The sequence below is a fragment of the Helicoverpa zea genome, chromosome 25, assembly GCF_022581195.2.
Source record: "Helicoverpa zea isolate HzStark_Cry1AcR chromosome 25, ilHelZeax1.1, whole genome shotgun sequence".
NCBI lineage: Eukaryota > Metazoa > Arthropoda > Insecta > Lepidoptera > Noctuidae > Helicoverpa > Helicoverpa zea.
The window spans coordinates 984229-998300 of record NC_061476.1 but is presented as its reverse complement, the minus strand read 5'-3'; the positions used below and the strand labels follow the sequence as shown (position 1 = coordinate 998300).

Genomic DNA, 14072 nt, shown 5'->3' with positions numbered 1-14072 from the left:
ATGTTAGTCCGGGTTTGGCGAAATTCGAAATGGCAGCCCTAAGTATGCCTAATAATAGGCCAGTTGATTAAAATTATCTATTTATATAGGTACACCAAAATAGACCATAAATTACCATTTTGAAACTGCTGTTGTGTTACTCTGATAAGGGATAAGTGACAGGGTTATTTCCGGAAGTTTTTTAAGGTTCATAAAACTAAAACCGAAATAAAACAACAGATTGATTTATTAACATAAGTAACTATATTAAAAATAAACATTTTAACAACAGGCGCTATGTACATTGTACAGTATGCCATAACCTATCTACACTCATACATAAGGCCGAGCGCACATCTGCGGCAAAATATCGAGACGTTTTAGATCACTCAGATCATCATAAACAAGAATATTTGGTCAGTATTAGCTTAGAAAAGTTTGAAAAATATAGGGACTATTTTATAATAAATATAAGAATTGTTTGTCGCAAATGTGCGCTCGTTGAACGCCGTAGCGATGGCAGCGAATATTTGACATAAAGCTTGTGCTAGGTACCCCACGGTTAGAGGGGACATGATCAATATATCGGGGACGATACTACGGGACTGGGGTCCCAGTATAAGCTACTCACTCTAAGATATCCAGACTTTAATTCAATAAATGCCGACATTAAAAGTATCTTTTCAAAATAAAGTAACAAAGCCGTAAATGCAATGTACAGAAACATTAAAACAGGTACATTATATTGAAGGTGAGCCATTTAAAAGCAAATCGCAAAGTTACACAATTTTTACTTTCTCTAACACCTTAGAGTGAGTTGATACGTCATAAATGCGATTCTGGTGTTCAGCAAACAGTATAGCGTTACAATAACAAATAAAAATAATTATACGTAAACCGTACAAAGAAAAAAGAATCAATACATATACACGGTGACCGGGCTCATTTCATTACATTCACACATATCTCGTGGTGCAGTTCAATTATTTATTTAGGAATCATCTATAATATTCGTTTGTCCTATATTTTGGACTTCCCAGTTTTAATTAGGCGTAGAATGCACTTAGGCTAAAAATTACTTAAAGCTTGTGAATATGCAGGGGTATTATACAAATGAGCAAAAAAGTCCTGAATACTATGGTAAAAGAGTGAGAATAAATTAAAATATGCATGTAAAAAATGTTCAAAAATCGTCCCCAAATTTTGAACATGTTCGTTTTGAAAAATGGAAGTCCAAAATATACCCCTAACACCAACAAAGTCATTATTTAGACTAAAATTAGAATTACACTGACTACGTCGAGCTAGTGATCAGTGCTACATTAATGATATTCTAAGTTTTACTTTACAGAAGCTACATCACGTAAATATTGACATATACTTGATATTTAGCATTTAATGTATCTTAGTGCACTTTAATTCCATACAGAATGTCTATGTTTCAAGTTATAATTTAAAATTCACTCAGAGCTTGTTCACACGAATTCGAAACGTGTTTAGGGATATTTTATTTCATGATCCGTTGTTTTTTTGACGATACGTCTTTTAAAAATCGTGAATCGTAAATGTTTTACGATTATGACAGATATATATCACTTTCATTTTGTTTTTTTCACGATCCGTATTCATGATCTGTCATGACGTATCATGTTTTTTGACGAATCTTCAGACGTCTTCCTATGGTGATATTTTCAAGTTAAGTGGGAGTAGAATACACACACGCAGTTGTCATGGGTTTATTCGAGATTTCCCCATATTAATGTATGGATTTAAAATTTAAATGTAGTGACAATTCTTAAATATGGTTACATGTGAGAATATTGCACCTATGCTAGAACTAGAACATTGATATTTCAGTACTTATCACACATATAATTAAATATTAGCTGTTCAAGCGAATTTTAAAAACATCAACATGTTAATAAGACACAAAGTTTATATTTAAAACATACAGACATAGTGGCAGAAATAAATTTTCAAAATTATTTTATTTTCGCCACTATATACTATGCTTCTCTTTTCTTTCTGCATTCCTCTGGTATACCACACTGGTCTAAGTTTTTCACTGGCAAAAATCACTTGAAAAATGCTTCAAATTCACTAATCACATATAAATATGGTGCACACTGTTCACTAGCTTGACACATCATTCAGTCATCACCATCATGTGGTGATTGGGTGATTAACCGATGATGAGGCCGCAGCCAAATTTGAATTGTTGTTTGGCCTGGTTCGCCATGCCGGACAGAGCGAATGTGAACGGTAGAGGCTGTAGTTTCTTCTCGAGTACCGCTCCAATGTTCCAATTTGAGTCTACCATTCCTGGAAAAAGGACGGAAGTAGTTTTTATTAGCAACCTGTGTGTAAATAAATAGATAATGGATTTTTAGGAAAGGTAAGTCATTTAACAATCTTTGTATAAATGTAGCGTAATGAAAATTGGCAGCTGTATGTAATTCTGAAGTGATGCTGGTAGTATGTTTTCAGATTTGTCAGAAAAATGAGGTAGCTTGTCAGGTAAAGAAGGTGCAGAACAGTTTTGTAAAGAAATGACCATATTGCACAAAAACTATATGGTATTAATAAAACATCAGTCTAAATGGAAATAAAGGTGTTACCTCTAAAGATAAGATCTGCCTTGGGTATGTTGACCTGGTAGCCTACGGTGCCCACCGACTCCATCCCTCGGAACGAGGTGTCCATTTCAGCCACAATCTGAAAATTCAGAAAGCATTGAAATTTTGGGTAGTTTTTTTAGAAAACCAAGAAAAATAAAAAAAATACTACACTAGCTACACTCCATTTACACACAAATTATATTAAAATTAAATTGTTTAAAAATTAACTGTGTCTAAAAATCAATGTAAATACATTACTTACAATTACTTAATCAATTGAATAATTATTTTAGACAATTGTTTTGTTAGTTTAGGTTTGTGTAAAAAGTCGAATCAAAATGACTTATCTTAAATGCATGTTCAAATAGAGCTCAGGTGAAAAATTTCGACAAAAAAAAAACTAAAATAACTCCAGCTAGTTAACATACCTGTAGTTGTTCACTGCACTGCTTGAAATAGCACAAGTGGAAGTTAGCTGTGCTCAGGGTCGCTGACACTTCAGAGTCTGCAATTAACGAAATACTTTAATTCGATGTTGTAAAAATAACCCATTAGGACTTGTGCTCAAGTAACATCTGGCACACATTTGTTACGCGTAAAACACGTGCTATGTTTCGTAAATTATTTAGTACTATCTCCCGCTTCCCGAGTCCCGAGGGATTACTTCGTGCACCAGTATAAAAGGTAGACAATGTCATATTTTAGGCATTAGAGTAAATCTGTGTACATTTTATTTAAATATGCTTAAGTTGTTTTGGCGTGAAAGCGCGAAGAACACGGCGTTACTCTCGCATACTAATAAGACATCATTTATAGATTCTTCCAGAGATAATATGAAAATGCAACAAAACAACTTTCACTCCAGTTATTGTTCGGTAACTGATAATGTGGCCCTTCTTCGAAGAGACCTACATAATGTACAGTTTACTGCTCATATGCAAGTCTAAGATATTTTGCCATTCTTATAAACCGATTACCCACAAACCTAAACACAACTATCTTCTTCTTTCAATAAAAATAAGGCTCCCATCCCACTTACCATCCATAGTATATCTAGCAGCAGCTGACGTGATGGCGATCTCCCCGCCCATGACCCTGGCTCCCGACTGGTACACCAGCTCCGTGCCCAGCGCCAACCGTTTTGTCACCGACTGCGAACAAAATATTATTGTTTGACTGTACCTACCTCCATTCTCTAATATAGGCTTTACTTTATTGAATTTCTTTAGGCATTTAACGTATGTAGTTGAAAAATCAAGTTATTTGCAACACAACGATTGTAGGTTGAAAGTGTATTGCGCGAACAAGGCCCAATTAAGGTTAGAACAATGATAATACATCTAAACTTTATTTTCTTGGGGAACCTTACCTTTCAATTTCATTCAATTCTTTATAGGATATATCTTTTTATGCTCATTGCCCCTTTTCATACAGAAAACAGATAATGAATGTCCTGTCATGAAGAGATGGCCACATTTTTAACCAACTTCCCAAAGAGGAAGACCCTCAATTTATGTCACATTACATGTTATCACTTGTTAAGGTTGGGTGTTACATCTGAATGGGTGAATTCATAAAATATTGTTAGAATGAATAACATTGTGTCACGTGATGTGTAGTCAAGGGTGAACTACTAGGGGTATCGATTTCCACATGCGTAAATAATTCAAGATATTCATTGAATATTCAAAGAGCTGTTTTACAGACATTATGATGATAAACAGATGTTATACAGAGTTGGTTTTAGACAGCAATTATTTTGGTATATTTCTAATATATTTCCTGCAGTTGCAAGACACAAATAATTGCCAGGATAGAGAATTTTGAATGCATTATTGAAACTGCTCATATCCCTGAAATTCTAATACTTTTTCATATTGTTCATTTATTGAACGATAATTTCAATTTCTATTTTGATTCGTTTGCCGAATTTGTTTGAGGAATTTGATATTACTTGTATAGGGCTCATGTCAAAATTCTATCTCCAGTCCAGAGATAGATTGATTGAAATTCGAAGTTAGTAAATATCTACGAATATTACCTGTAAGTAGTGTCCCACGAAGACTGCAGACTTCTCGTTGAAGTCAGGCTTGCCTACAGCCATCGCGAGCGTGTAGTCAGACCCCTTGTACTCCAGTGTGCCCTGGGTGGCTGTCAGCTTGCATTCTTGGACCTGGAAGACCAATTTGTGTCTTTACTGAAGAGAATTCTGGTTAACTGAATCTTTTTATGCACGTGATTTACTTTGTTTGTTTAAACGTGGTAAAATCAGCAGCTATTGAACCGATTTGTAAAATTCTTTTAGTGTAAGATAGCAAATTTTTAGAGCAAGGTTTTTTATCCGTCTTCGTGGAATAGTTCCTTCGGGCCGCCGGTGAAACCACTGGCGACAGGTAGTAGTAATTATAAAAAAGATGGTGTTCTTGAATGAAGTTAGAAATATTTTGAAAAAGTTATGGATTTAGTCCAGTTGCTTCCAAACCGCATCAAATTATAATGAGGTTATAATTATAATACTGCTTAACAACATCCAATTATTATGATAATTTTTGTGTAGTCAAAAACCTAGATGAGTTATTTTTAAAAGCAGTAGTTTCAAGGCAAGCATTCTTCGCATTTTTATCTTGTTTGTAAGATAAAATCTTGAATGCTTAACAATGTGTAGACTCGCGTGCGCCCATTCATTGAGATTGCTTTGAGATGTTATCATACAATTGTTAGTTACTTGTAAAACTGCCTCTTACTAAGATTTACCAGTGAATAGTAAATAATGTCTTGAATGGTCATTTTCGTGATTTGTTGCTTGTTTTACAGCACTATTGCACGGTGATACGAGTCGTTGAAAAACCAATAAATGTGTTCAGAAACCGGTTATTAATCAGCTCTAGGACATTTTAAAGTTTTCATCAAAATCAGTTGAGACAACATTTTAGAGGGACTCTTTTATCCTAAATTCATATAAGTATGTCATATTTTAATAAGTTTAAGCACCTTAATATGAAATGTAGTAAAAAAGTACTGGTTTGATTTGAACTCTTTTATTTTATAAATAGCTGTTTTCCCGTGGTGTCACTTGCGTCCCACGGGAACTACTACTCACACCAGGATAAAATACAGCTTATGTTACTCAGGAAGGGTTTAGCTTTCCAATTTGGAGGTTTTGTGCAGCTGTGGACTTCTTGCAGCTGACATGACAAAGACAAATAACTATTTTTACCTGTGCAGCACCCTTCAGCCTGATTTCAGGAGTGAGTTGGTGAATTAAGCTGAAGTTGACGTTGCCTGACGGGTCCACGTCACCGAGTATGACGGGGAAAGCTTCAGTTGGGGAGATTTGCTTAGTACCAATGTATGTAGCTCCTAGTTTGTAGCCGTTCTGTGCTGAACTCATTGTCAGAGTGTGAGACATCTGAAAAAAATAAAAAATACAGATTTTTATTTACATCATCGGGAAAAGTTCTATTATTTTTTAGATCATCATCCTCCTGACCCATCACTATTTTGTTTGAGTATCACATCTTTTTAGCTATATCAACTTTCACATCATATTTTATTTCCATTATTAAGATACAGTTTAAAAATCTAGCCATAAAGCCCATTGTGAGGAAAAGTATTTTAGAAATAAAAATGACTTTGTGAAACATAAAAGTAAAAAAAGTTAAAGATGATGCAATTTCTGTGTACAGTTATTGAAATATAGATTTTTCCATATTAATACATACCTGAAAATGGTTAGACAGACCCCTGTTCACCATCAGCTTGCCACCTTCAAAATTAACTGGCATTACATCTGAAAAGCAAATATAGTTCTTATAAAAACCATAGCTGTCAATCATGTGAATAACTGATGCGGTTTGCATAGAACAGTAGGCCTCTTGGACGCATTAATTTAATTAAAAATAAGTAGTTTATTAGACATTGATTTTTATTTTAAATAATTTGGCATACGCAGATCATGTGATATTGAAAAGTTTGCTTGAAAATTAAGTGTTCATCAGGGATTCGTATTACTTCAATTAACGTTAGGTGATGTCGGGTTATTTAGGCAAACTGGATACAGAAGAGCACTATTTATTTTTGGGTTTTAGTTGAACTAACTAGTAATAATAACGTTCAAGATAAATGCAAGACATTCCATTCAGCAACAATACATGTTGCTCTCATTTAAGATTTCATAGCGAGTGATAAATTCGAAATCGGGACGGTTGAACGCCAAAGAGATTGATAACATTCTTATCAGAACACAAATAAGTAGAAGTCATTACTCTATGTCCATCAGTTCATAAATTACTTCTGAATCAGTCTGTATGGACACATGAAATTTATCGGCATTTTATTTCCAGGCATGTCTGACCGAACGATTCTAGACGTGAGCATACTTAATATTCTTGTAAATTATCTATTATTACATCACAAGATAACCCAACTTTTATGTCGGTACTGAATTACGTTTGCCGCCGTTTTCTGACTGAACGAGTAACCTCAATACGCTTTTACGATGCCAATCAACATTATAATCACCTCCGATAATCGCTTAGACAGTTAAAATGTGTGTAAAAAATACCTTTGGTCTTTTTATGAATCTCATCTAACGTTCCGGGATTTTCACGTTTGTTGTCACTCTCTTCAGGTTTTGGGTCGATGTTTGTGAGTCCAGAGTTGTGTACACGGAATCTGCTAGATATACCACCCATTTTGCAGTGCAATTCACAATACTTTCTCTAATTTCAACAGAAATCGATGAACATGTGCAATGAAACACAATTCTTTGGAATAAAAGACAATCGCAGTAGCGTGAAGTTGACAGCAGGAGATACCAACATAACCTATGTATTTTTGGACCACAAACAGCAAGAAGTATTGATTATTTGGAATGCACAAACTATCGGGGAAGAAGTAAGTTTAAATCAATATTATAAAATTAATTATAAATACTATCAGCGCTTAACATTTCTAAAAAAATCCTGTGCTCAATAGTAATTTATATAAAAATCAATGCCCACAAACCTTTGAAAAGCTTTATTTAGTACTTTTCATTCTTCATGTACCAAAAAAAATAAAATGTAGTCTATGAACAAATGTCAAAAAAAACACGTCAAACAAACAAAACGTCAAAACTTATGAAGATTTTCGTAAAATAAATAATATCGTGGATATTTGAAAGATTTGTGCTGATCTTCTGTTACATTACTTTTCAACGTAATCACTATCAATATATCGTACAGTTCGTAAAAAGTGTAACTAGTGAAAATGCCAAAAGTAGTTTCCAGAAGCATAGTCTGTTCAGACACGAAAGATCAAGAGGAATACAATGAAACTAAGCCATTGCACATCTACTACTGCCTCTGCAGTCAAATGTCCTTAATCCTGGACTGTACTATTGACCGTTTGCCACTCAGACCTACCGACGGCGCACGAGTCATTGACGGTTCAAAACACGCTCACAAAATCACTTCAGACCCTGACGAGACGGTGTATTTAAAACGAGAGAAGGGTATCGAACGCCAGTACAGGCTAAAATGCAAGAAATGTGGTATTCCGATATACTACAAGCATGAACAAGACAGCAATGTGGTTTTTATTATGAAAGATGCTTTAGTTCAAACTGCTGGTGAGGCCGGGGTCACAGATATCTATAAGCAGGTTGCTCTCACCCAGCCTAAGAAGATTATGGTCACTAAACACACAAAGAACATGGGCAAGTTCAGTTCCGTGACAGTTTCTACCATAGACGAAGAGGAAGATGAGATTGAAGCGAGGGAAGTGGCTGACAGTTATGCAAACAATGCTAGGATTATTGAAAAGCAGTTGGAGAGGAAAGGAATGAATAAGAGACAAGCGGAGACTCCAGCACAGACTACTGAGAAGAGAGTTAGAGGGACTTTGATTGAAAAATAAGTTAAATACTCTTATAAATTGGTTTTTATTTCACATGGGTATTTCTGTTATCAAGTTTTGGCACAAAATTCAGAAGTTTATCATATGGAACAATGAAAAGTCCAGGACTTTGTCTTTACCCACAGATTTGCACTCTGCCTATAAATAGGTTCCTTAGTAGAACTAGACAATTTCCTTTTGGGTTTGAGTTATTAGAGCCACTCCACACTAGCTTTGAGCTGTATGTGATTGCTTTGCTCTTTTTTAATCTGGTGTTGCCATTAGATGATTTCTACCAACAAAAATGGAAATTGTCTGTGAGTAACTGCACAGCTAACTCTGTGGCATTTAATAACTTATTTTTAGGTGTTGGTAAAATAAAATACAAAGATGCGTTTCCCACATTTTTTTATTTATATGAAAACAATTTTATAATGTTCATTTTTAAACAATAAATATTGGTGATTAATAATGTCTCAATTTTAATATGATTGACGGAATATATATCTTTTACACTTTTTATTTACATAACTATTTACAAATCGAGATTCCCATTACGGCTAGCGGTTATTACGCTAGAAATATAAAAAACGTACTTAAAATCATGCTTTCCCGAGTACAGATTTTGTTAATTTTGTACATTATTTACAGATGAAATCACTAACGAATGGATATTTTAAAATTTTAGATATTTTCCCTCACTTCGAGGATTTATTTTGATAATTGCATTGCTCATAACAGCACTCAGTATTTTAATAACTGCTAAAAATAACAGCAGCAATTCATAATCATGTTTCATTATTTATTTATATATAATGGGACTCTATCCTCAATAAAAATCTTTCAAACTTCAATAAACTCTTACAATAGATAAACAGAAAAAACAATAGGATAGGAATTTCAAACGTTTTAAAAAATGGCTGAAAATATAAAGGCAACTTTATGTTTAGATAACAATTAAGACAAAACGTCTAATACATTGGCACCAAAAAATTTTTGGGGAAGCATAGATTAGGCTACTTTACAACAAAGAAAAGAAGAGCATTTGCTTATACATAATGGCATAATTAAACTAATTTTGTTTATCGTAGCTAGTTTTGTGCATGGTTTAAATAATTCGTTGATATTAGGTAATCTACAGCGCTCAATGGGCACGTTTTAGACTACATAACACAGATTTCGACTTTCCTATAAGAGTTTGACGACAATATCCCGATTGAAAACTACGAACTATAAAAAATAAACGATATAAATATATACATTTAGAATTTCACGAACATCTTTGTCCCTACTTTGTGCGTTACCTCTCCACTTTGTCTTTGCTGTTGTAGCCTAAACGTGTAGAAGGAATAGGTTTATCTAGAATCTAGGCAGGTTTTGACTAGACGAAAAATGCTGCAACTACAATACGTTACTACATTAACATTTAATTTCTGTCTCTGAAAGAAAAAATATTGTATAGCTAAAATTACCTAAAAACTCAAAAAGTATTAAATAAGTGACCAAAAATATAGTAATAATAAGTGTAAAAAAATATGTTGCCAGTTGCAATATTTGTCGCCAGTTCATATGAAAAATCTTCTTTGTCCAGCGAAGAGGTTTGAACAGAATATAAAATGTCGGTTAGATTATTGACCTTAATCCTAGAGGAATGTGGAGTGTTGACGGTAAATGGAGTTGCTGACGATTATCTACACTACGTCGCTTCATAGATTTAAAAGGGCACTTACTAGGGAATATCTTAAAGAGCTAAGATTTTTTTAAAGTTGCAACATCTTGCTCTGGTTTTTTAAACGTGACTATTTTAAATTTGGCGGTTAGGTTGATGATATATTTGAAAATCTTCAACTTATTACAAAGCATAGATGACTAGAGATGTAGTAATTAGGTACAGTCGACTCTTGTTAATTCAAACCTGCGATATTTCGAACCTCTCGTTAATTCAAAGTTATCACGAGTTCCCTACAAAATCTCTTTATATTTCGAACTAAATCAATACATTTTTATGCACTTGGTAATTCGAACGAAAAAAGCATTGCTATATAACAAACCGACGCGTTAATTCGAATTCTTAGTCGTCCAACACTCGAGAATTCAAAGTTGCAGAGAGAAAGAGGCGGAAAGATTGTAAGTCAGAGTCAGAGACCAGTCTGAGTAGCAGCAATCTGTTTTGAAGCAGTGTGACGGAGCTGTTTCGAAAGATTAATTTATTCACATTATGAATACATGTATGCACACAAATGTGTCTTTAAACTTTTGACATTGTTATAAAATAGTAGTTAACAAATAATAATTGATCAACACTTAAGAATTCGAAGTTTTATTTATTTTCTCTCACAAATTTCGAACCATTTAATATTTCAAAAACTCGATAATTCGTAATATTTTAAGAGTCCCTCGAGTTTCGAATTAACGAAAGTCGACTGTACTTATCAGCTCACAATACATAATTGTCATTTTAATTGGTAGTAATGGGCCAAATCAAGAAACCACCTTAACATTATTATAAAGAATTTTTCACACAGTTCAAGATGTTGCAAATCTTTCTAAATTTAACTAGAGTTAAAAACTAAATAGTTAATGATTACCTAACTCCGCTGCCTAACTAATTAGAAGTCGAGACAATCGATTAGTAAATGCCTCTTCGCAAATACACATACTTTTTAACTGTCTTTTATGAAATTCTTTATGAAAAAATGGTTAGTAACAGCCATTCTCTTTTTGACTTTTTTCATTAACAATTTTAGTTTTTTCACTAAATTCGTCATCAAAAAGAAGTGGTGACGAAACATTAACACATGTTCTCTTGATATTTGAAAAGACAAAAGCTTTACTAAGTCTTAGGTAAATTAGGTAAGAAAATCTTTCTTCCGTTAGCAGGACTTTTATAGACGAAAAAATGTATTTCAAAATAAACACTCCGTGACATTGTTACAAATACACGCAGCTTTGGAGAGCAAGGAAGTAACTATGAAAATTATTGCCCAAAATTATTTATAATTTGCCATCTAATTAGCGAAGGACAAACTATGTTCCCACACCTAAGCTCGTACGTCGGAGTTCAAAAGATTAAACAGAAGTCGACTAACTAACAACCCGAGAAGGATATGGATGGAAAAATCGTATATAAATCGAGCCATCTATAAAATCTATTAAAACTTCAAAAGGGTGCTTACTTTATATTGTAAAGTTACTGAAAAGATGAAAATCAGACTCTCATCTTTAGTTTCATCGTAGGCGAAGCCTCGGATTAACGCTACAATTGTTTAATGCCTATTCTAAAAGTGGTCAAAGCTATTCAATTAAGCTGATTTCATAAAAATCTTTGTTTCACACTTGTGTCCCTGTTTGAAAATATTACCGAGGGCAATAGATTTTTATAAATTCAGCTTGTAGGTAAACTACTGAAAATTGGATTTCCCCACGCCGAGGGCAAGTTTTACAATCAGTTCGTCAAAGTCTTCGAATACGGTATTGTCTTGGATCTGGTGCTAGAAATTAACAAAAAAAAACAACATCTATATAATTTACGCAAAGACCGCTAAATACGTGAATTAGCTTCCCACTTAATACTGAATCGTAACAATTAAAGCGATTTCTTTGAATAAAATCACACCAAATTTCATAATATTCACCACAAAAGCTCTAGCGTACAAAAGTTTTTGAAAGCTTTGTTACTTGAACAAATATTGCTCGCTTAGGAAGAATTGCTCGCTTTATGAAACACTCTTTTATTTTTTAAATAAAAGAAGCTTTTGTCTCATGCAAGTTTTATGAAATCTAAAATATTTAATTAATTTAATTAAAGTTATACGATTATATATATTTTTTGAATATAAACTTTATTAAAACTTGCACAATACAATGCGCTATTTTGCAAAGAATCAATTTGAATATCTAAAAAGGATAAAATTAATTTTGATTTACAATTTCTATCTATTTAGTTAATGAGAGTTTCTCTCTCATAGTTCGAAAAATTACATTTTCTAATTTACGAATTTAAAAGGGCCAATACTCCGAAATGTCGACTATAAAGGCTACCCAAGTAGTTTCGAGTAGGTACAAATATTTCCCATCAATGTCCATGGCCCTAAAATTATGCTATTTACCTAAACAACTACATTCTCACTTTACCTGTGTTCACCACAGTATAGAATTTAAAAATGTACTCACGTACCCTAATTTTGATCCGCCTGTTTGAAAAATTGAGAAACAAACGAAGAATTTGAGCATAGATATCGTGAAACGTCAAATAACTCAGTTTCAGTGGCCGATGTTCTCGGCTGAGTTATTTGACGATAGAATGAAATTATCAAACTATATGACTGAACCAATATTTATACAATAAAAGGTCGCTAAACCAGTACTGGTTTGCGTTTTCTTTTCTTCCTATGATGCGTGTGGCGCGAGGGGTCGCCGGGCCGCGCGGGCTGCGGGAGGGCGGGTGCTATAACCGCTTGCACACCGGCGGCGGCATGGCGGCCGGCTGGTGGAACGGGTGGTACTGGCGGGCAAGGATGTCGCCCTACAACCCAAATGTTACCCTATACATTCGTTATAAAATATGATAGCAAGTTCGCAGCTGAAAGGGAATTAATGGGCAGTGTTAGTAAAGCTTTCTTTGAACAATTCTGATACTTACAACTTGGGGTTGTTGGCTTTGAGCTTGTTTTATGTTCTTCTCGTTGACCATCAGCTGATGAGCGGCTCTAAAACAATAGAAGACGCATATGGAACACAATCATTCACACAAAAGCTGGTCGTGACGATCATCATTTTAAAAAAGTACCTGTCCATTTGCTCCTGTGTCATTTCAAGTGCCTCTTGCATCTCCCGAGACGTGTTTCTCACGAACTCAGGATCACAGTATTCACCCAGACCCTGTTCTGTTAACACCTGGAAAGAAAACAAACAATACAAGTTTATTAATTATACTACTAGACTTGGACCAAGGTTATCAGCAAATATACTTGAATACGTAAATTATACATACCCTTGTAACGAGGCTCTCTGCTGACCCCACTACGACAGGCCCCGAGGAGTTGTTTCCACGTGGACTGCCAGGTAGCGACACCACCCCACGCCCAAAGCTATCTCCTCCTGCAATACCAGTGCAAACATCTTGTTTATATGGATGATTTTATTGTTTATCGATCTGACGTTAAGAATCATTTTATTTAGCAACTTTTCTAAAATCAGTGATCAATTAATCATTACTATGAAACATACCTCAACTGAATTCAATTTTTGGAAATCTAAGTTCTAAACTATGAACTTTCTAATTTTTCAAAAGCCTTTAAGCTAGCCTATAATGATTCTTAAAGCGATGAATCTCAATAATTTCTCTATACATTAACTCTAAATCAATAGCGTCCTCGTGGATATTTATGATTGTCCAAATTTTCGTGCAAACCATACAAAACAAAAACTTTTTTCTCAAAATCGTCTAAAAGCTTTTCTAAATCCTCAATCATTCTAAAAATGCACTATTTAGCCCTTCAATGTTAGTTTACATGCTAGTTACGATGATTTTAACCTGTGTCAATAATATTAATATTAATTATAAATTAAGTTACAATTTTACCTCAGTTATTTAAT

General features: G+C 34.1%; 3 protein-coding genes across 6 annotated transcripts in view; 1 reads left to right on the top strand and 2 right to left on the bottom strand.

The window, feature by feature from the left end:
• Positions 1-220: 220 nt before the first annotated feature.
• On the bottom strand, positions 221-7414 carry LOC124642774 (mitochondrial import receptor subunit TOM40 homolog 1-like). The gene is made up of 8 exons (XM_047181413.1): positions 7162-7414; positions 6320-6387; positions 5815-6006; positions 4639-4770; positions 3637-3748; positions 3026-3102; positions 2598-2694; positions 221-2301 (listed from the first exon to the last, which is right to left on the bottom strand). Exons 1-8 carry the CDS (start codon positions 7289-7291, stop codon positions 2162-2164), a joined length of 948 nt encoding a protein of 315 aa, XP_047037369.1. The 5' UTR covers positions 7292-7414; the 3' UTR covers positions 221-2161.
• Positions 7415-7674: 260 nt separating this feature from the next.
• Positions 7675-8513, top strand: LOC124642775 (STING ER exit protein). The gene has a single exon (XM_047181414.1). The coding sequence runs from the start codon at positions 7848-7850 to the stop codon at positions 8493-8495; it is 648 nt and encodes a 215-aa protein (XP_047037370.1). The 5' UTR covers positions 7675-7847; the 3' UTR covers positions 8496-8513.
• Positions 8514-9176: 663 nt separating this feature from the next.
• Positions 9177-14072, bottom strand: part of LOC124642773 (muscle calcium channel subunit alpha-1) — a 64336-nt gene continuing 59440 nt past the window's right edge. For 2 of the 4 annotated variants that reach the window (XM_047181410.1, XM_047181409.1), the window contains exons 44-47: positions 13468-13574; positions 13264-13370; positions 13117-13183; positions 9177-13018 (exon numbers count right to left, since the gene is read on the bottom strand). In XM_047181410.1, the coding sequence (XP_047037366.1) occupies positions 12830-13018; positions 13117-13183; positions 13264-13370; positions 13468-13574 (470 nt within the window). In that variant the 3' untranslated portion in view covers positions 9177-12829. Of the gene's footprint in view, positions 13019-13116; positions 13184-13263; positions 13371-13467; positions 13575-14072 lie in introns of those variants that run through there. The other 2 variants (XM_047181411.1, XR_006985817.1) reach the window with 2 other exon arrangements.